We start from the raw sequence: 19,530 nt of genomic DNA on the forward strand, positions 1-19,530 counted from the left end.
CTCACCATACAAAATATATGAAATACAAACACAAGGACCACAAAACTATGAAAGAATAAGGAATATTACTATTAAGAATGAAAACAGTGCATGTATGTGCAATCAGTTACCAGTAATGTGCCGCAGAACATGTAACATGAAGGGATTTGTGTCAAACAGAGATGAAGTGTTGTACAGTTACAACTCATAATCCCAATTTTCTCATATCTATTGAAATTTTTTTCAATCTTGGAATGCACAGCTGAAAACAAAAACCCTTTTAACCTTTTGGAATATATTCAGAGAATGTCATAGTACGGAGAAGTCATTTGTGCAGAGTGAACCATTTACAAAAACTCAGACTTTTCAGTTTTCACTTCAGCTCCGGCGTCACTGGAACAAATGCATGTGCCGCTTTTTCGTCCATAAAAATGTTTAATCATTGTTTTTTTTGTTTTTTGCTGAATAATTTGTCGACTGAAAAAAAAACAGGGCACGAGCTTCCTTCATTGTTCTAGTGTTGCAACTGTTTTAGTTTTCACTTTCCTGCATCATCCGTGAGCCGCTGCAGCGACAGAGCGGAGAGGCTTGTTATCTTAATTACTTTCTGTGAATATGCCCACGGAGCAAACGGACGGAAATAGACGGCTATTTTCAGAGGCTGGCAAGTCTGCGGAGGCCGCTTGGCTCCACTGAGTTCATCAGAACGAGAAGAGACGCTGCTATCGTCCCTCTCTCTTTGTATTTATACCAGATTTGTCTCTTTTCTTTTCCCCTAGCTTCGGTTCTGTCTGGTTTTTTTTTTGGGTCAATTTATTTGCAGCGACCGTCCAACGTGTCATTTTGGCCAAAAGCGACCGTTGAGCAAAACGGCACACGCTGCTCCACAGAGACGGAGAAGTTGATGCCGAGCTCGGACTTTCTTTTAGTAAAGTGTGTGTGTGTGTGTGTGTGTGTGTGTGTGCATGTTTATATGCCTGAGGGATGTGCAGAAATGATCTGCCGTCGGCAAAAAATGTCACCGCCTCACTTCCTCCCTCTGGCCGTCTCCACGGCACCGTCCCTTGTGGCGTTCAGGGAGCTGCGCGTTTATCCTAAATCTTTATGTCTCGGCATTTACAGTAATTCGTGAGGTAAGTAAGCAAAGAGGGACAAAGTGGAGATGAGAGGTGAGTCATGGGCCAAAAAAACAACTCTGCACACTATTTGACAGTTGAAGTAAGTTGTCACCAACTCATCGTGTGATGAGCAGGAAAAAAACACACTTTTCCGGAAATATGAATTTTACTAATGTCACATTTAGCTGTTATAAATGGGACTTTTTTACCTTTACCCCAAAAATTATACATAAGAAATGCATTTCCATTTTCCTCCACGGATTTTACGTTAAGGTTCTAGTTTCTTTGTAGATTCAGATTAATAACAAAAAAATTATAATATATTATTATCGGTTAAGCAAGGATAAGACTTAAGTGCTCAACATCATCCAAAGCAATTACAATTAGCGCCGCCTTCTTTACCAGCTGCAACCTAAAAGTACTCAACACATAATTATAATTCAATAATATAACAGACAAAACTCTGACATGTGCACTTTTACTTCTGGTACTTGAACAATAATTTTTAGCTGTACTACCTCCTTACCGCCCTCTCACCTCGTATTCCTGTATGTTGGCGTAGTACTGAGCGATCTTCACGTAGTACTTCCCCGCCGCCAAACCCTCCTGCGACTCCAGGATGGGGACGGCTTTCTTCCACTGACGGGCCGCGATGGCCGCCTCGATGGCTTTCAGGGAGCAGCTGGGAGGGATGAAAACAACACGTACGTCGGACTTTGTGATGTTTCAGAATCAGAACCAGTAATACTTGATTACTTGAACATGGAAAATGTGGTCGACACCGTGTTCCTCCATCAAATGGAGGTGACAACATGGACAGACAGCGACTTGGGTTGAGGTTAAAGTGAAACTTGATCATGTGTTTAAGATGAATTGTGATTAATATAATTATAATTCTGCGGGTATCTGTGACTCCAGACCAGTTCCTCGTCTCTCTCTCTCCCTCTTCCTCCTCTCGACTCAACCGTCCCGAGGAACATGGGAACAACGTAGTCCGGTTCTGTTCTGTTGCAGGTTTCTTCCTGTTTAGAGGGATTTTTTGATGTCGGGTGTCCCTCCATAATATTTAATGATTGTGATGTGTAAAGCGCCCTGAGATAATGTATGTTGTGAATTTGGTGCTTTACACAATATATTGATTTGGTTGAAACTTCACCGGCAGTAGAAATTATCCACTTTTTATTCGTTTCAATGCAGAGTTTCAGGATCCTACAGTCAAAATTCACTTTCATTGTTTCTGTATTTGGTATTTCTAGGGCACAACTAGATTTAAAGATGTCTCCCCTCATCTCTCCATCATGGTACTGGGGATGATTGAAAGACTTGTTGGCCGTCCATCTCTGTTAGACTGTTGTTGTTTTTTTAACAGTATGTGTCATCTTTCCTCCTCTCCATCTGTCCTTTTTTCTTACTCTCTCTCTCTCTCTCTCTCTCTCTCTCTCTCTCTCTCTCTCTCTCTCTCTCTCTCTCACCACATACCCGGCTTCAATGAAGTGGTTGATGGCGGCGTCCATCTGTTTCTGCTGGACCAGGTAGTCTCCCCAGGCCTCCTCCAGCTTCACCACCTCGGCGGGGAAGGCGAGACGAGCCAGCTCCACCGCTACAGGAAGGAGCCGGAAGAAAAAAAGAATTCATGTCCAAGTACGTCACAGCTGTAACTCCGAACACACACACACAGGTTTATTTTGAGTCGATCCCACACCGACTGCCCCGCTGCAGCAGCAAATATAATAATAGTCCCTCACGGACAGAACGTTCACTCCAGTTCCAGGAATATTTGCTAACAAAAACTGCAATAAACAGTCATTTCATAAAATTACGGAGCCTTTAGAAATAATTCGTGAAAAACATCCATGTGAAAAAAAATCTGAATGCAGCGATGGACTCAAATTCTGGGTATTTTGACAAGAACTCCGTTCTTATACTTTGAAAGTATGTAAATATTATAATTAGTGGTGGACAGACGCGGTGCAGTACCTTTCCTGAAGGCTCCTCCCTTGCAGTAACACTCCAAGGCTCTCTGGTTGTTCCGGATCTTCTCGTACAGATCTCCGGCCTGTTCAGAGGACAAGAGACAATACTCTCATACAGAGGAGCACAGGATCCTTTCAGGATACAGAAAGTTTACTGGATGAAACTGATGGAAAAAAAACGACGCCATCGGGTTTTTCGTTCTCTCTTTACAGACCTTGTGCTCACCTCTTACATGAACACAGATGGCGGTGTATATAAAGAATAAAGAATTGAATTCACAGAGAGAGCGACAGAAAGAAGATGCAGAGAAATAACAGACAAATGGAAGGAGACGTGAGTATACAACAGAAAAAGAAAGAATCCACTGATATCTCTCCTTTCTAGGCATCTGGTACTTTCTACCAGTAGAAATTATATAAAACTCACTTGGGTCCACTTACCCTCTCATAGAACTCCCCCTTGATGAGATTGGCGGCGATGCGGCCGACCGTGTCGCTGTTGTTGGTGATCTCCGGCCGGCTGATGGCCAGGCGGGCGGCCTTGGCCGGCAGCCCGGCCTTCAGGTAGAGGTTGATGGCCCCCTGGAAGTCGCCCTGGTTCTCCTTCACCTCGCCCGCCTTCTCGTCCTGACCCGTCTCCGTCAGCCACTGGTAGTAGTTCCCGCGAAGGGCGTCCAGCTCCGGGTGGCCCTGCCGTAGGTTCGGGACGGAGTGCGTGGTAAAGTTAGACGTTACGGGAAACAGGCAGTGGAGTCGAAGTACGGCCAGTGTCAGCGTCACCTTGGCTTCAGCCACAGCGATGCAGTCGTCCCACATGTGCAGCTCCTGGTACATCTCGATGGCTTCGTCGATGGCATTCTGAAAGTAAAAGAAGAAAAAATGATATATTGCACATTTCACAAAAACTATGAACAAACTTGCTGGTAGTGGTCAAATAAAACTGGTCAAAAATTCAACACGGCTCAAATGTTTTTCCATGGTTTGTCCTGAATTTGAAAATGAATTCCACGTGGTAAACTAAGTGTGATTTTAAATGACAAATTGTGTCTTTTCGTGCGTGTGTGTGTGTGTGCGAGGTGTGGTTGTACGTGTCACAGACCTGCTCCGTGTAGTGCATCTCGGCCGCTTTGAAGTTTTTATCCAACATGGCCATTTGGGCTTTGACCTGGTAGAACTTTGTCCCATCTCCTCCCTAGACAGAGGACACACACCGATCACAACACAAACACACACACACACACACACACACACACACACACACACACACACACACACACACACACACACACACACACACACACACACACACACACACACACACACACACACACACACACACTCGCATCACCGAGCAGCGACCAAAATGAGTTCATAGGAAAACAATCTGAATGTTTTATGACATCTGCAGAGCTGCGTTTGCGACGGCACAGTCGCACTAACTCCGTGTGCATTTTTATACAATCACTGATATTCAATCTAAACTCTGTCTGTGTCTGTGGTGATTGGAAACGCACCATTTCGTCGGACACTTTGTCGGCAATCTGGTTCGTTTGGTGGAGGAAACGAACTGTGGAGACGTCCCCCAACGCAGCGAAACACCTACAGAAATAACAGAGAGGGAGAGGAAAAAAGAGAAAGACGGGGAAGAGAAAGAATGAAAGAAATGTTCACTGCAGCGAAGGTCGAAGGAAACACTGAGGCAACTCTTTGAAAAAACTGTTCACTTAATGAACGGAGATCAATTAGAGCTTTTGTCTCATTGGCCTTTAGAGGCTGAGCGATGAAACCAACTCTCTCTGAACAGTTGCATCAGATTAATGAACGAGTCATGAAAGAAATAAAATAAAATAAAACTCTGTACGACTCTTTTCTCGCTCCCTCCCTCATTAACATTATCCACTCCAGGACCCCCCCCCCCCCCCAAAAAAATTTTAAAATTTCTCTGCCCGATTTTTATGATTTATGCAAATCGCGCTGACGCCTAACGAACAGAATATGCATTATTAATGACACAGAATTCAAATGTGAAACGTTTTTTTCCCGAAACAGAGAGGAATAAAGATGGAGGGAAAAAAGGACGGAGGAAATGCTTATGATGGAATTATTTTTTTTTACGTCTTTGATGATTAATGAAGTTAGAGGAGGAGGAGATGGAGGTCAGGCGGGGACACAGCTCTGTGTGTGTGTGTGTGTGTGTGTGTGTGTGTTTTCATTCCAGGTGATGAAGGTGCCCTTGTTGTCTCAGGCCCAGAGATAAGTCTCAATTACAATGAAGACTGATAAAGAAAGCAATTAGTTCAGAGGCACTAACGTGAGTTTGAAATGGCTTTGTGTGTGTGTGTGTGTGTGTGTGTGTGTGTGTGTGTGTGTGTGCGCGTCGCCGACCTCTCTGCGATGTGTAGCTGCCGAGCCTCCAGAACCAGCTTGCTGAGCGTCTTCCACATGGCCTCGGTCTCTGTTGACATCTCCAGCGTCTCCAGGAAAGCTGTGGCTCTGCACACACACACACACACACACACACACACGCGCACACGCGCACACGCACACACGCACACACACACGCACGCACGCACGCACGCACGCACGCACGCACGCACGCACACAGACACACACGCGCCACTTTTAATATATAGACGTGTAAAGTCTCATAACTCAGTCCTTTTAAAAATAAATTAACTTTAAGACGTTTTAAAAGCTTCCAAGTGCTTTGAGGAATCTGAATTCCGTGGTTTTAAGATTTCATGATCTGCAGATGGTTCTGAGTAGTTCTGTCAGAGAGAAGAGTGAAGAGTTCAGCTGCTGCTCCTCCAACACAAGAGAGGACAGTAATAACAGCTGAGGCTTCCGACGAGGACGTTTTTCATTTTTCGGAGGAGTTTAAACTCACGACAGTGCGAAGGGCTGGACCCTCGAGAGGAAGCTGCTGGATAAAAGGACATCTGGCCCGTTCTGCTCGGCCCTGCTGTGCCTGAGAGTCCGACTCAGGCAGGAAGCAGGAAGTACAAGTACATCAAATTCCTCTGGGTGAGAACTCACCTGTCGTAGTCTCCGTCATCCACGGCCGTGCCGAACTCGATGAGGCCTTCGTCCAGCGTGTACGTCACCGTGTTGACGCCCTCCGTCACGATCACGTCCGTCTTCCCGTCGACTCGCTCCAGGTCCACGATGTCGCCCTTGACGGGGAGAGATGTCACCGTGCGTCCGGTACAGACGCGAGGTGACGGGGCACGAGTTTTCGGAAAACTTGACAAACCTACAACACACACACACGGCACAAAGGGCACCAGCTCTCACCTTGATGGGGAACATGGTGATGCTCTCCGGGCTGTCGATGCTGTACCAGATGCAGAGGTTGCCGCGGTTCTGGGCGACCACCACGTCGCTGCCGGGCACCCACTGGACGAAGGAGCAGAAGCTCAGCACCGTGGTCTTCAGGCTGGACTCCACGTCGTACAGGTGGAGCTGACGGAGGAGGGGACGGACAGAGGTCAACCACTTGTATCGCCGCGCGGCGTTAAAGGAACAGTTTGACATATTCGGGGCCAATATTCTTTTCTTGTTTTCGGGAGGAAGTTAGCTTCCGCGCACTCGCACATCTCAAAGCTCAAGTGCTGTAGCCTAATTAATCCCTACAAATAAAAATGGATGTCATCAGACACAGCGAGGCTTCCCGCCTCCCGCTGCTGGTTTAAATCATTTTAAATTCTTGTAATACAGCACAGAATTTAATTAAATACCTTATTCGTGACCAGCCCAAATTATGAATGGATTGTTCTCTTATATTTCTACATCCCCCCACAGCATTTAATAATAATAATAATTACTATGTCATATAATTAATTACATGGATGTGGCGCAGTCCAATATAAAGGCACAACATGGACGGGGAGTTTAACCAATTAAAGTGATGAATGAATTTAATTATACCTTTGCTTGAATTGAAACACTTGGGAGACAATAAGATCTTAGCAACATCAGGCAAACGTTTCATAACTAACAGGCGGGAGAAAGTCAAAGTTGAATTTAAGACTTTTTTATGCCTTTCTAAAACCTTGAGTTTTGATGCTAAGCTACGCTAACCTGCAGCTGGCACAAGCTTCATTTTGAACTTATATCTTCTCATATAACTCCAGGCAAGAAAGCATTGGAGCGGTGTATTTCCACCAAAAATGTCAAACTGAACTCCTTCAACTATTGTAAACTGTCTGTTGGACATTAAAAAAAGCTTTGCTATTATAAGATGTAAAAGAAAGAAGGTTTTTCTTCATATCACATAACTCTGTTCAACATCCCTCCCTCGTATCTTAATATGTAATATTTGACATGGCGTTTACTCCGCGTGTTCTTTTGTGTTTTTGAGCCCGACCGATATGGATTTTTGGAGTCCGATATCAGGGAGTACAAAGTTTCTGATACCGATACATTGGACGATATACATATAGTGACAGATTTCTAAAAAATGTATTATGTATTAATTAATTATTAATGATGTATATATTGCAATAATAAGATGTACTTTATTGATACAATGTCGTTATCGAACTTTTCTGACAAAGAAATGTAATTGAGGCTTGATATTTTAGCGCAACAACACATTTTATCATAAATGACTATAAATACAACAAAATATATAGAACTTGAACCAAGAAAATTGACATAATTTATCATATGTAAAGTGTAAACATAAATGCAAGTTTTTTTTCCGCATTGTTTAAAAGATTTCCCATCGGCATATATGCCTTTGAAAGGAATCATATCTGTCGATATTATCGGCCAACAGATACGTATCGGTCGGGCTCCAGAGAATAGAAGTGAGACAGATTGTGAAAAGTTTACATCAGCAGAGTTAAAAACTCCTTCGGCCTGAAGGGGAGAGTTGATTAGCTTCCACCGGGCGCCATGTGAATACTCTTGATGAGTGGAGATTATTTAGATTCTATAAGCTCCGGTGGCTCCCGCAGCACTTAATATGTATGTGTGTGCACGAGAGACCGCCCGCTGCTGTAATCATCAGCTTCCTTAATATCTGCCCCCCCCCCCCACCGCCCCTTTTTAATAATGCTCTTGTCTACGGTTTCACCCCAGAGCTCCGCCGGCCAACTTTTAATGCAGCGAGGACGAGCAGTCTGTTGATAAGTTCACTCGCAAAAGCAAAAGTTTGAATTAACGAAGGATGGCTTCAGTTTTCATCGTTTCTTACGATTGATTGAATTATATTTCCGCTGTGATGTTGCACATCCAACTTTCAGGTGCGATGTACTGTGAAGCATTTCCTTAACAGTGACACGATCAGTTAAGGGTTAACATCAGAAGTCTGAAAAGCGAAAGCTTCAAATAAGGGGTGGGCGGTAACTCCAATATATAGTCAATGTATTAAATGACGATATCACGAATACCGTGACTACAAATTGTTACGTAAAATTTCGTAAAGGCGCCGGCATAAGACTTGCTTTGAAGTCTAAAATTGTCCCAATGGAAACCATTAATGAATATGATTAAGATTAAAGAACGTTTTAATACAGACGTGGGTTTCAGGGACGACTAGAATCATCACACTGGTGTGATCGTCTGCATCAAAGGGTTAAATTGTGAGTTTATGAATCGCGATATGACAAAAATATATGGCGATATTATTTACAGGCCATACCGTCCAGCCCTAGTTCAAATTGAAGGTCTCAGCGTCAACATAAGCTCCACAAAGCTTCAGTGTCTGAAAACTGAGCTGTTTTTTTCTGTTTCCAATATTTCACAAACTGTCCAACTAAAGTTATTTTTGTAAATACCAAGAAAAAAATTATATACATTTGTACCTGAAGAAAAACATCTTTAAATGTCATTTTGTGCCAAACAAGAGCAGCAAAAACGTTAAACACCGCTGAGGAGATTCCCAATTACCGGAGTTCTCCATGCCTCTGCCCCGAGGCTCCTACATCACTGTTTCATTCCCCCGGGCCAACGACTGACATCACAGCCTCCCTGTCACTCAGCCGGCACAAAACTCTTACACTAAATGTGTTTTTGATTCTGTCATAACGTGTGAAAAGTAGAATGAATGATTGTCAACTTAAAACAAAAATAACAAAAAATGTTTATAAACACAAAAAAGGAATTTATGAAACAAATCCATTTAAGGATTTGGGAAAGCGAGGAGGGTCAAAACAAAATCGTAAACTCTTATATGCTTCAGATTATGTGCAAAAGATGTTTTTGAGGAGGCAGCTTAAAAATATTGTGTTCATTGATATAAGAAATACGCTTAACTATTAATATATATTATATGTTTTCATCTGTTTGTCTGTTGTGAAAGCAGGATTACGCAACAAAACAACAACTATAGAACCGATTTCCATGGAATTTCGTGGAGGGCTGGGGAACGGTCCGAGGAAGAGGTCCTTACATTTTGGAGCAGATCCGGATAAACAGGCAGATTCAAGAAAATCTTTTTAAAAACTTTCTTCAGCATAGCGGGATAGGGCGGAAGTATAAAATCCGTGAGGTATAAAAAAGAAAAAAACATTTGTGCTACTAAAACTCTTTTTGTAGATTTTAGTTCGTAATAATCTTAAAGGATCAACTGCAACACATAAGCACAATTTCATATCTTTCAAGGTTGATTTATGCCGCTACCTGCCTCCCTGTGACACCACCTGCAGGACCAGGAAGTGTCCGTGCGTAAAACCCACGGGTCACGTTTTCACGTCGACGCTAACTTTTGGAAAAATGCCCCAAATCGACGACGACAGCTGTTTTTCTGTTTCACTGACTACTTGGCAGAACCGTCCTCCTGCCTATCGTTTCTGCCGCCTCTCTTGCCAGGTCGTTGCCACCCCGGTTTCACTCTCACCCGCAGCTTCTTGTCCCTGAACAGCAGTTTGCGTCCGGTTTCATTAAGCTCCAGCCAGTCGATCTTGGAGTCGTGGCTGATGGTTCCCAGATTGCAGCCTCCGGCCAAGTCCACTGAGTAGAGAGAGGGGTCAGCATGAGGATGTACGGTGATAAAACATTAACTGGACTCTCTGTAATTACCCATGATCCTTTGAGAAAGGGGTAGTCAGTTTGTCTACTTCCTGCACTGGGATCAAGTCGTGTGATGACGATGTGAGGTCAACACTGTGTTTTTAATTAAAACCGGTGCGGCCCACTTTGTGTCGCTGTAGCAGTTTAGCAGTTTAATATCGTGGTGAAGCGACAACGGAGGCTTGACCCAGGTTAGAACGAGCTCTCCGGCTCGATTCGTGTGTAAAACAACATAAACTGACAGCAGATGGAAAGAAAAACAAACAACGGCAGCAGGAAAACCTGTGTGGGGTTGGACTGTTCAATGCTTCGTCTGATTGTTCCCACTCACCAATAGTTATGGTCTTCATGTCGACCAGGTAAGCGAGCTTCTTGTTGTCTTTGACTCCCCTCTGCTTCCGCTCATTTAGTCGGACACTGGACACAACACGAACACACACAAAAAAAAAAACTGCTGTTCATCAAACTTGAAATCCCAGGATGCACCTGGTCGTGCTGTTGACACAATGGCGGTGAGCAGCCGGAGGCGAGGAAGCTGCTCAACCTCAGGCAGCAGCAGTCGACCATTAGTCGGTGACGGTCGAGGCCTGACAGTCTGGACAGGTGTGAATACATTAAACGAGGATGTGCCGAGTCTCTTTCCTCGTTTCCTGCACGGCACCATACGGCCCTCTAGTGGACAGAACTGGAAATGCATACAGTAACTGACTTTTATTCATTTAATGAACATTTAAATAAACTAGTTCTTCATTTAACCCATTTCAGGCCAGGGGTGATTGACTGTGAGGGATCGCCGCGGCTGAGAGGCAGCACTCAATAGTACCAGAGACATGTGGGGAACCCACACACACACAATAAACCAAAACAGTTTCCACACCAGGCGTGGGACAACGCAGTGTTGCCAGGAGGAAGTCAGCTTTCGGCGACTGGTTGTCCCGCTCCACCTGTGTGGCGTTCGAGCAGGTAAAAAATACATAAATGCTAATAATTATTTGCATCAACTCCGATCTTAAGAGTAGAAAACAGGAATCGTTTTTCAACTGCTGATCAAAAAGATGATAAGAGGTAAAACGTCCTTGAACATCTACACATTTCTACATGCTACATGTCAAAATGCTAAAATTGTCACTTTATTTATCAAGCTGAAATATTTTATTTATCCTTTATTTCACCAGGAAGGTATACAATATCTCTTCATGGGAATATTTCATCTTGTGACTCATTACTTACAAGACCTGAGGATCTAGTACGATTCAGTGTGTTTTTTCTCTGCAACCGGACGAACATGTTTGCAATTGTTCCTCCAGCGTCGTAGCACGACTTGATAAATGTGTGCGTGTGTGTAACTAACTGTGTGTAACTGTGTGTAACTGGGCCCACCTGATGAGATGAGGACTCATGAACTCGGTTCTGACCGGTCCCAGGATCTCGTTGTTGCTGTACTCCACCAGACTCAGCTCGCCCGCATTGAAAATCATGCACGCCTGAAAACACAAGTGGTGAACAATTGTGAAGAAGCAAAGTTCTGCTGAATCAAATGCAAATACTGTCTTGTTGTCAATCTCATTGGAAAACTCATAATCTCAGTTTCTTACAACCTGTTTCACTACTTACCGTTTCATTTTCAAAGAAGAACTTCTCATTTCCCCCGGAACCGGGCCACCGCACCTGAAAGACGGGAGGCACAATCCACACTTTGATTCAAATGACGACATAAAATAATAATAATTATTATATAATAGTAGTAATAAGTCCCACCTCGCTCAGTTTATTCGACAGCAGGTCCCCAAGCAGGAGAGTGTCCGAGGTGTGGGCCACCAGGTAGCGATCCTTCCCCAAGATCTTCACTTCTTCTATCTCGTAACCGTAGTAGGACTTCAGCACCACGCGGGTTCCCGTGGAGAGATTCTTCACGATCACCTGGAGGAAGATGGGACGCGTGAGGACGGCACAGATGGAAACTGCAGAAATTAATCAAAAATGTAAAGGAATATTGCCACTATTGGGGTCACCGTGAACATTTAGTAAACTGATGCATCAGTGGATTCATGTTTCCAGGCGGAGACCAAAGTGAGCGCTGGAATTTCTGTTTTTGTGCAGTTTCGTGGTTAAGACAACGGCTGACTGTTTGTACCTGGCTCAGGCCAACGTAGGTCATCTCAAACTTGTTCTTGTAGATGGCCCGTCGCAGGCAGCAATCAAAAAGTTCCACTCCTCCACACAGTGTTCCCTGTCAAGACACACACACACACACACACACACACACACACACACACACACACACACACACACACACACACACACACACACACACACACACACACACACACACACACACACACACACACACACACACACACACACACACACACACACACACACACACACACACACACACACACAATCAACAAATACAGAAGAAAACCGAACAAACCAACTCATTTATAGATTTGTGTTTTTGTCGTCTTTATCTAATCATCTGAGGAATGAAGAGCCGCGTAGCAGACGCAGCATTTCAATGCCACGGTCGGTTGTTTGAGTAAAAGGCAAACGAATAGGAATAACGTATTTACAGCACAGAGTCGTGAGCCGTCTTTCTTCCAGCACAAGCTGGTGACGGTGTAGAGGTTGAGAATCTCTTTGGGTTTGGCTTCGTCCCACACGCTTCTCCTCGGAGCCCAGTTGAACACCCGCAACCTGGAGGAAACATCAGACAAATGATGCTAAATGAAGAGAGAGGTGAGATGTGGCTTTAAGTGAAAAAAAAAGAAGCTAAATAATGAATTTTTAAATTGCGATTATTCGCACACATATTTTTTAAAGCTACAGTGTGTAACTTATATTAACGGAGGCCACAGACTCGATCGCACGCTGACCGGTTGTAGCTGCCGATCACGACCGACTGCCCGCTGGGGCTGGTGGTCGCCACGGTGAGCTCCCGCTCCGTCCGGTCGCGGCTGTAGTCGAAAGTCTGCAGGACGCGACCCTCTCTGCCGTAGGCCACCACCTTCTTGTCGCAGCCGCCCACCAGGATGCTGTTGGCGCCCCAGGCCAGCGCGTAGGGCGGGCACGGGTGCACCAACAGCTTGCCCTTTGGAAAGAAAGAACAACGACTTAAACTGGAAAATATGGAAAATGGCATCAAGTATATACAGTGTATGTGGTAAGGACGTGTGAGGTTACCTGAGAATCCCCTGAGCCTTCATCGACGAAGAAATAACGCACGACCGTCCCGTCGGCATGGCCCGACAGGATGCCTTTACCAGAAGCACTGACACACACGTGGATTTTACAAATAAGCACAAAAGCAAAAAAAATGTACCATTACGTAGTAGTCTATTTCTTCTTCGTCTCTTTGTGGTAGTTTTGTGTCTTTGTCTTTTTTATTCTTTTTAGTCATAGTGCAGGAACAGATAACGCTTAAAAGAAAACATAGTAAGACAGAGCAATCACAGAGCAGACACAGAAACATACGGGAGCAGGTTTCTGACTCACTTGGACGTCAGGGAGACGACGCAGGACTCGGTGCCGTAGATGGTGGCTGACTTGTTTGTCTGAGTGTTGGCGAGACGGATCTGTGGAAAGAGTCCGAACATGAAAACGAGTACAAGTTTTCGTTCACGTGACAGAATAGCAAATACAAATGTGATTTTAACTCCAGCGTTTCAACGCTGAGCCACAACGTCTTAAGTCTGATGCAGTGGAAAACACCACTGATGTAAGAATTAGATACTTAGTACATCAAGACACAGGAGGTACGACTTCTACTACAACCGTCCGTCTCTGCTGCTCCCGACGCCGCTGATAATTGTTATACTCGAAACAAACTGTGTGTAAAGTGTAACTCAGGCTGTTTCTGATAAGTGTTGCCGACTCACCTTGCCATCAATTAAACCGTAAACAATCGAGTGTTCTTCAAGCCACAGCAGGTGAGTCACGGCACTCTGTGAGAAAACGGTGAATAGAATCTTGTAACTGGTTCATTATCTTCATAAGACATTCATGACAAGTTTTCAGGCGAACGCGGCTTCACGTCTACAAATAGAAATATTTAGCAGCCTAAAAAAAACAAAATATACCAGACAGCATTTTCCATTAAATACAGAAATGGTGCAGCTATTCCTGTTTTTTTTTATTTTATTGTTGTACATAATAACAAACTCAAAACTGCATTTCTTCTTCACCTTTTATAAGTAGCTGCCTGAACAAAATGTCTTCACAAGATGACTTACCGTCTGAACAAACTTGTTGCAAATGACTTTCTTGTCGCCCCTAGGAGAGAAAGATTTAAAAAAATACAAGTCTAAATACACTGATATAAATAAATTAAAAAAAAAAAATAATCATGTTTAATGTGGAAAATTACCAATCCTCTCCGATTCTGTAGACGAAGATGATGTTGTCCGACTGGCCGATGGCGATTTTGGTGGAGTCCGGTGAAAACGCCATGTCGTTGACGACGTAGCTTTGTTTCCCGTACTGAAAATAAAATGATTACAAGGGAATATTATCAGTTACACAAACAACTGTTCATCTCAGAACAGTTGCAGAAATCACTCAGTGCTCACATGTTGTCGTTGCTTGAGCCACTATTTCCCCCTCGTGTATTTAGAACCTCACATTCTTGTATTAAATTCAGGATTTCATAATAAATCCTATCCATCACGTGTACGTTAGTGTCTGCGGCAGATCCAATTTTACTCAAACGTGAATTTCCACGATGTGAACTTGTCTCATAGTGTCTCCGTCACCTTGGAGTCCAGGGGCTTGGTGGAGAACTTGTCTCTCCTCTCTCCCTGCTCGTCGTACAGCAGCACCACCCGGTCCACTGTGCACACGGCGAACTTGGTGCTGTTCGGCGCCCAGGCCATGCACGTCACCTTGGCCGCACCCTCCTGTGAGAAACCAGGGAAGACAAACAACAGTCAGACATCATTACTAGCTGCTGAGGCCACTATGGACGGATTACTAGACGGGGGCCCCTGAGGACTCAGCCAGGGGCTCCCTGGGGCAGAACCTCTGTAGTGAAACAAAACGACCAGCAGAGACACAAAATGAACACACAACTTTACAATGAAGAGACTCAAAGTGACTCCAAAGAGATGCCCGAATATAACAAACACACAAAGCTACCACAAGGAGACATAAAGTGGAAGCTAAAGAGACACATTGTTATGTTTTGTCACGCCAAACTCCGGGGAAGATTTAACTGTTTTTACTGTTACAGCTGATTCAGTTGGTCCAAAGACAATGACTGAAATTGTCTGACCATGTCCTTATCATTAAAACTGCGTATTCAGCTGAGCTATTGTTAAGTATTCGTTGGTATGAAATTGGCTAATTGGGGACTTTTTCAACGGTTCTCTACCAAGTAACGCAAAATGTATTTATTACCAATCAGTTTGACATTCTTTGTGTTTTTCCTGAATGTATCTAGTTCTTTCGTTGACAGGTCACAGATCAAATCCCCAGTCAGAATTAATGTTCATTGCTGTTGTCACGTAGAATTCTGTATCGCTAACATTGTAAAAACAAAAAAAAGTGAAGTGAGGCTAGCGAGCGTGACTTTCCGACCAATCACAGAGCCGTTGATAGCTGGACGTGACATGTTGTGTAAGCCAGACATCCTCACTAAATTTACATGTGATGACAAACCTCTCACTTACATCGTCGATCTTATAATCAAAATTGGTCAGTCCCACATTTATAAGGCAAGATTTTCCCCAAAACTTGATAAACTTTATGATATAATTTGATTCATAAATGGAGACATTTACCAAAAACAATAAAGTGAGCAAACTCTGATTTATTTTGAACAATTGTTTTTCTATGACCCAGGTTTAAGAAACAACCTCTTATATATTTATTAAAATTGTTTAATTACATGTATTTATTTTGATCTTGTCATCTTCTGTTTTATATCTAATCGTCAATAAAGACAATAAAGTAAAACATTTTAAAAAAGTTGTGTGGCCTGCTAACGTTATACTGCAATATCCAATAATTGTGGAGATTAATATTCCAACACCAGCTAAAAAAAAACAAAAAAATTAGGAAGACCAACCCTACAGAAACTAAATATAATTCCGAAGACCGCAGAAAGAGATGCACAAATAGGACAAAGACACAAAACTGCCACAAAGAGACGAAGAAGAAATAGACACACTGTTATGTTTTGTCACGCCAAACTCCATGGAAGATTTAACTGTTTTTACTCTCACAGCTGTTCACTTTTTCCAAACACAACGACTCATGGACAACATGTTCGACCATGTCCTAAATATGAAAACGGCGCATTCAGCTGAGCTATTGTCAAGTATTAGTCGTTGTTAAATAAGCTAATTTGGGACTTTGTTGGTTCTCAACCGAGTATCGCAGCGCAGTTGCTAGCGAGCAAAGTAAGGTAGTTGTAAACAAAACTGTATTTATCCGTGGATCGGGAAAATCCCTTCAACGCCGATTTGTCGCGAGCCATCTTGTTGTTTCGTTACAGTCGTCGAGTCTTGTCATTTAAACACAACTGCCGTTGCACAATCACACATTTTTTTCTGTTTGTTTTTGAAGTGATGTTGCTCCCCAGCGTCGGGTAACGTTAGCTCGCTGTCGCGGAACTCACCTGGGGCGTTAACAGCGTCTTTAAATGCCTCAGTTGCATTTTAGAGATTATTCGGGGAAGCTCGTCCAGGGAAGAGTTGTCTCAGAGACGGTGGCGTCTTCACAGTTTGGTCATTTTGCGGACCCGCTGCGAGCTAAAGCGGCTAGCGGCTAGCAGGGCGGCCATCTTTGCTGTAAACACAACCGAGATCTCCTTAGTTACCGCCGCGGACCGGGGAGGAATGGTGCGTTGAAGGCTGTGGTAATTATCAGCTTCACCATCACCGGGCGAGTCTGTTCCGTTGTTTATTTTTGTATTTTGACTAAATAAGTTTAGCTATAGTTACTGTCTGACACGATGAAGGTGGATGTTGTACAGGACTCATCACATGTTGTTTAGCACGTCAGAGCTTCCACATGAGTGTTGTCAGCTCAGACTGAGTTCACTTTAATCATACATCTAATCAGTTATCATGCATCTGATCTAATCATGTGTTACTGTACAGGTCAGAACTCGAGGACTGAGCTTTGAGCAGTGACGTGACACGAGCCTGCTGCTTCACTTACTACACCTCACATCGGCAGATCCTCCTCCTACTTATGTCTGCCAGAACTGCCCTCAGACGTGGAAAAGAAAGTGCTGTGGGCAACTTCATGACCCCCTTGTCCAGGCTGCCACGTATGGAGGTTTACATTTTGCACACAGTATTTTGTGCAATACCAATGTTTATTTATGTTCTGCATAACCTGCTCTATATTGTTGGAATAAAAATCTTTTAAATATTCAAGGCCTTTTCCTTATACTCTCAGCATAAACAATCCAACCATTACATTTACCTCTTTACAAGCTGCACAAATAATTAGAACACAATGTGTCATGACACCTGTTTATTTTTTTGGAACATCATGCAATATACCAAATATATATTATAATATTAGCATAAACAACATATGTACAACAATGAAGATACTGTCTGCACAGGGTTTCCTAGTTCTAGTGTCAAAGCAGGTCTGTCGGCTGACGGGTCAGGCTGTGCTGTCGTCGACTCTTAGGCACTGGTCCTGTACAAAGAATATCACAATAATAGATCAACATTACTGTAAAAGACTGACAACGCTACAGCAGCATCATCTGCAGTGACTAACACAGTTTTCTATGTCACCTTTTGTGGGAGCCAAGTATAATTGATACCAGCCACTCTTTCATATATATTTGTGTTATGACTTTGTTTAGATAAATATTGAAGATCATAAGTAGTTCTGAGGTTCAGAGTCTGTAATTAAAACAACCCACCTGGCATAAATGTTTACACTCTGGAATGCTTTACAACATTGCCATATGGATTTTAAAGTAGCTTTTGTACACAAGACAGTTACCACTCCATGCTGAACCTACAGTCTCATGAGCGACTCACCTGGTCCTCTGCTGACCTGCTTCTCGAGCCGTTGACGGGCATCGTCCGGTCTCGGTGCTCTGGTCCGTGGCAGTCAACCTCCAGGTCCTGGACGTCTTCATGCACAACTTGCTGTACCTGGTATAAGAGGAGGGAGGTCAACTTAGTGAAATATTCACATTGCCTTACATTGAACAGCACTTTTCATTTCATTTCCTGCCCCTTCGTCAATCACCTCTAGCCACGCCCCCCCACACGCCCCCACACACACACCAACAAAAAAGTAACGCTTCATCCCGTTCAGAGCGGATATAGATAAACAAACAACGTCATTTGCTCATTACGTCATAACGACAGGGCAGCTGTCGACACACACAAGCTAACGTAGCGTTAGCTCACTTAGCTCGTAGCCTCCAGCTAGGCTAACTGCGCGCTGCCCGATACACACACACACACGCTTCCCAACAGTTCTGTTGGCCACACAGTTCGACAACATGAACCGCGTTCACCCAAATGAAGCAGAACATTATCTCTCACCCGCTTCTCCTCCCGGAGTTGACGCGGTTGTTTGCCGACGAGCGGGCAGGAGAAAGCCGGTTCAACCGGTCAGAACTCTCCGATGGGTCGTGTTCTTCACAGTCCTGCCGCGGCCACAGATGAGGGCTCGTTTCCGTCTCAGTGTCGGATCAGTCAGTGTATTCATCGCGATCGGTTTGTTACGACGGTTTCAAGGAATATGACAGAAAGTGCTTCTCACAAAAAAAAAAAGAATAGGAGTGGAGATGCCGGGGATTGAACCCGGGGCCTCATACATGCAAAGCATGCGCTCTACCACTGAGCTACATCCCCTTCCATGCCAGTTAGCATGAACATATACTGATTTATTATTCTACTACTCATCTGAGGCGTTTAAGTTAATGCCACTTTTTGAGCGTTATATATTGTTATGACAATTAGAAATTAGGGGGGCATTTATTCATTCATTTGAAAGGGCAAAGTGTAAACGCATTAAAATACATATTAAGATCCCTTCATAGATAGATAGCTGTTTTCCCAATTTCCCCATTGTGGGACGAATAAAGGTATATCTTATCTTATCTTATCTTATCTTATCTTATCTTATCTTATCTTATCTTATAGTTAGATAGATAGAGATAGATAAAATATAGATAGATAGATAGATTGATAGATAGATAGATAGGCAGACAGATAGACATACAGATAGATAGATAGAAAGATAGAGAGACAGACAAACAGACAGATAGACAGACAGATAGAAAGATAGATAGACAGACAGATATATAGATAGATAGATAAATAGATAGATAGATAGATAGATAGATAGATAGATAGATAGATAGTTAGTTAGTTGGTTAGTTCCCTCCTGCTGGTTGCAAACAGTATTCCAGCTGTTGAGATTCTGGGAATTAGAGATTCTGACTTGAAAATAAAAGG

The 19,530-nt window shown here is 43.5% G+C and overlaps 1 protein-coding gene, 1 long non-coding RNA gene and 1 other non-coding gene across 3 annotated transcripts in view; all 3 read right to left on the reverse strand.

Moving 5' to 3' along the window:
- Positions 1 to 16,890, reverse strand: part of ift172 (intraflagellar transport 172) — a 30,016-nt gene extending 13,126 nt beyond the window's left edge. Inside the window, exons 1-25 of the mRNA XM_035616886.2 lie at positions 16,704 to 16,890; positions 14,839 to 14,982; positions 14,454 to 14,566; positions 14,320 to 14,359; positions 13,966 to 14,031; positions 13,583 to 13,662; positions 13,271 to 13,358; positions 12,964 to 13,178; positions 12,661 to 12,784; positions 12,222 to 12,317; positions 11,846 to 12,007; positions 11,702 to 11,755; positions 11,468 to 11,571; positions 10,419 to 10,504; positions 9,915 to 10,027; positions 6,365 to 6,532; positions 6,107 to 6,243; positions 5,456 to 5,563; positions 4,585 to 4,669; positions 4,170 to 4,262; positions 3,851 to 3,928; positions 3,512 to 3,760; positions 3,075 to 3,153; positions 2,577 to 2,697; positions 1,635 to 1,779 (exon numbers count right to left, since the gene is read on the reverse strand). Coding sequence (XP_035472779.2) covers positions 1,635 to 1,779; positions 2,577 to 2,697; positions 3,075 to 3,153; positions 3,512 to 3,760; positions 3,851 to 3,928; positions 4,170 to 4,262; positions 4,585 to 4,669; positions 5,456 to 5,563; positions 6,107 to 6,243; positions 6,365 to 6,532; positions 9,915 to 10,027; positions 10,419 to 10,504; positions 11,468 to 11,571; positions 11,702 to 11,755; positions 11,846 to 12,007; positions 12,222 to 12,317; positions 12,661 to 12,784; positions 12,964 to 13,178; positions 13,271 to 13,358; positions 13,583 to 13,662; positions 13,966 to 14,031; positions 14,320 to 14,359; positions 14,454 to 14,566; positions 14,839 to 14,982; positions 16,704 to 16,742 — 2,787 coding nt within the window. The 5' untranslated portion in view covers positions 16,743 to 16,890. The remainder of the gene's footprint in view (positions 1 to 1,634; positions 1,780 to 2,576; positions 2,698 to 3,074; positions 3,154 to 3,511; positions 3,761 to 3,850; positions 3,929 to 4,169; positions 4,263 to 4,584; positions 4,670 to 5,455; positions 5,564 to 6,106; positions 6,244 to 6,364; positions 6,533 to 9,914; positions 10,028 to 10,418; positions 10,505 to 11,467; positions 11,572 to 11,701; positions 11,756 to 11,845; positions 12,008 to 12,221; positions 12,318 to 12,660; positions 12,785 to 12,963; positions 13,179 to 13,270; positions 13,359 to 13,582; positions 13,663 to 13,965; positions 14,032 to 14,319; positions 14,360 to 14,453; positions 14,567 to 14,838; positions 14,983 to 16,703) is intronic.
- A 712-nt stretch (positions 16,891 to 17,602) lies between these two features.
- On the reverse strand, positions 17,603 to 18,943 carry LOC118290262. The gene is made up of 3 exons (XR_004786379.2): positions 18,613 to 18,943; positions 18,097 to 18,213; positions 17,603 to 17,743 (listed from the first exon to the last, which is right to left on the reverse strand). It is a non-coding gene; the product is annotated as an uncharacterized LOC118290262 (long non-coding RNA).
- Positions 18,853 to 18,924, reverse strand: trnaa-ugc. Its single transcript has one exon. It is a non-coding gene; the product is annotated as a tRNA-Ala (tRNA).
- Positions 18,944 to 19,530: the final 587 nt, after the last annotated feature.

The sequence above is a fragment of the Scophthalmus maximus genome, chromosome 18 (assembly GCF_022379125.1).
Source record: "Scophthalmus maximus strain ysfricsl-2021 chromosome 18, ASM2237912v1, whole genome shotgun sequence".
NCBI classification, from domain to species: Eukaryota; Metazoa; Chordata; class Actinopteri; order Pleuronectiformes; family Scophthalmidae; genus Scophthalmus; species Scophthalmus maximus.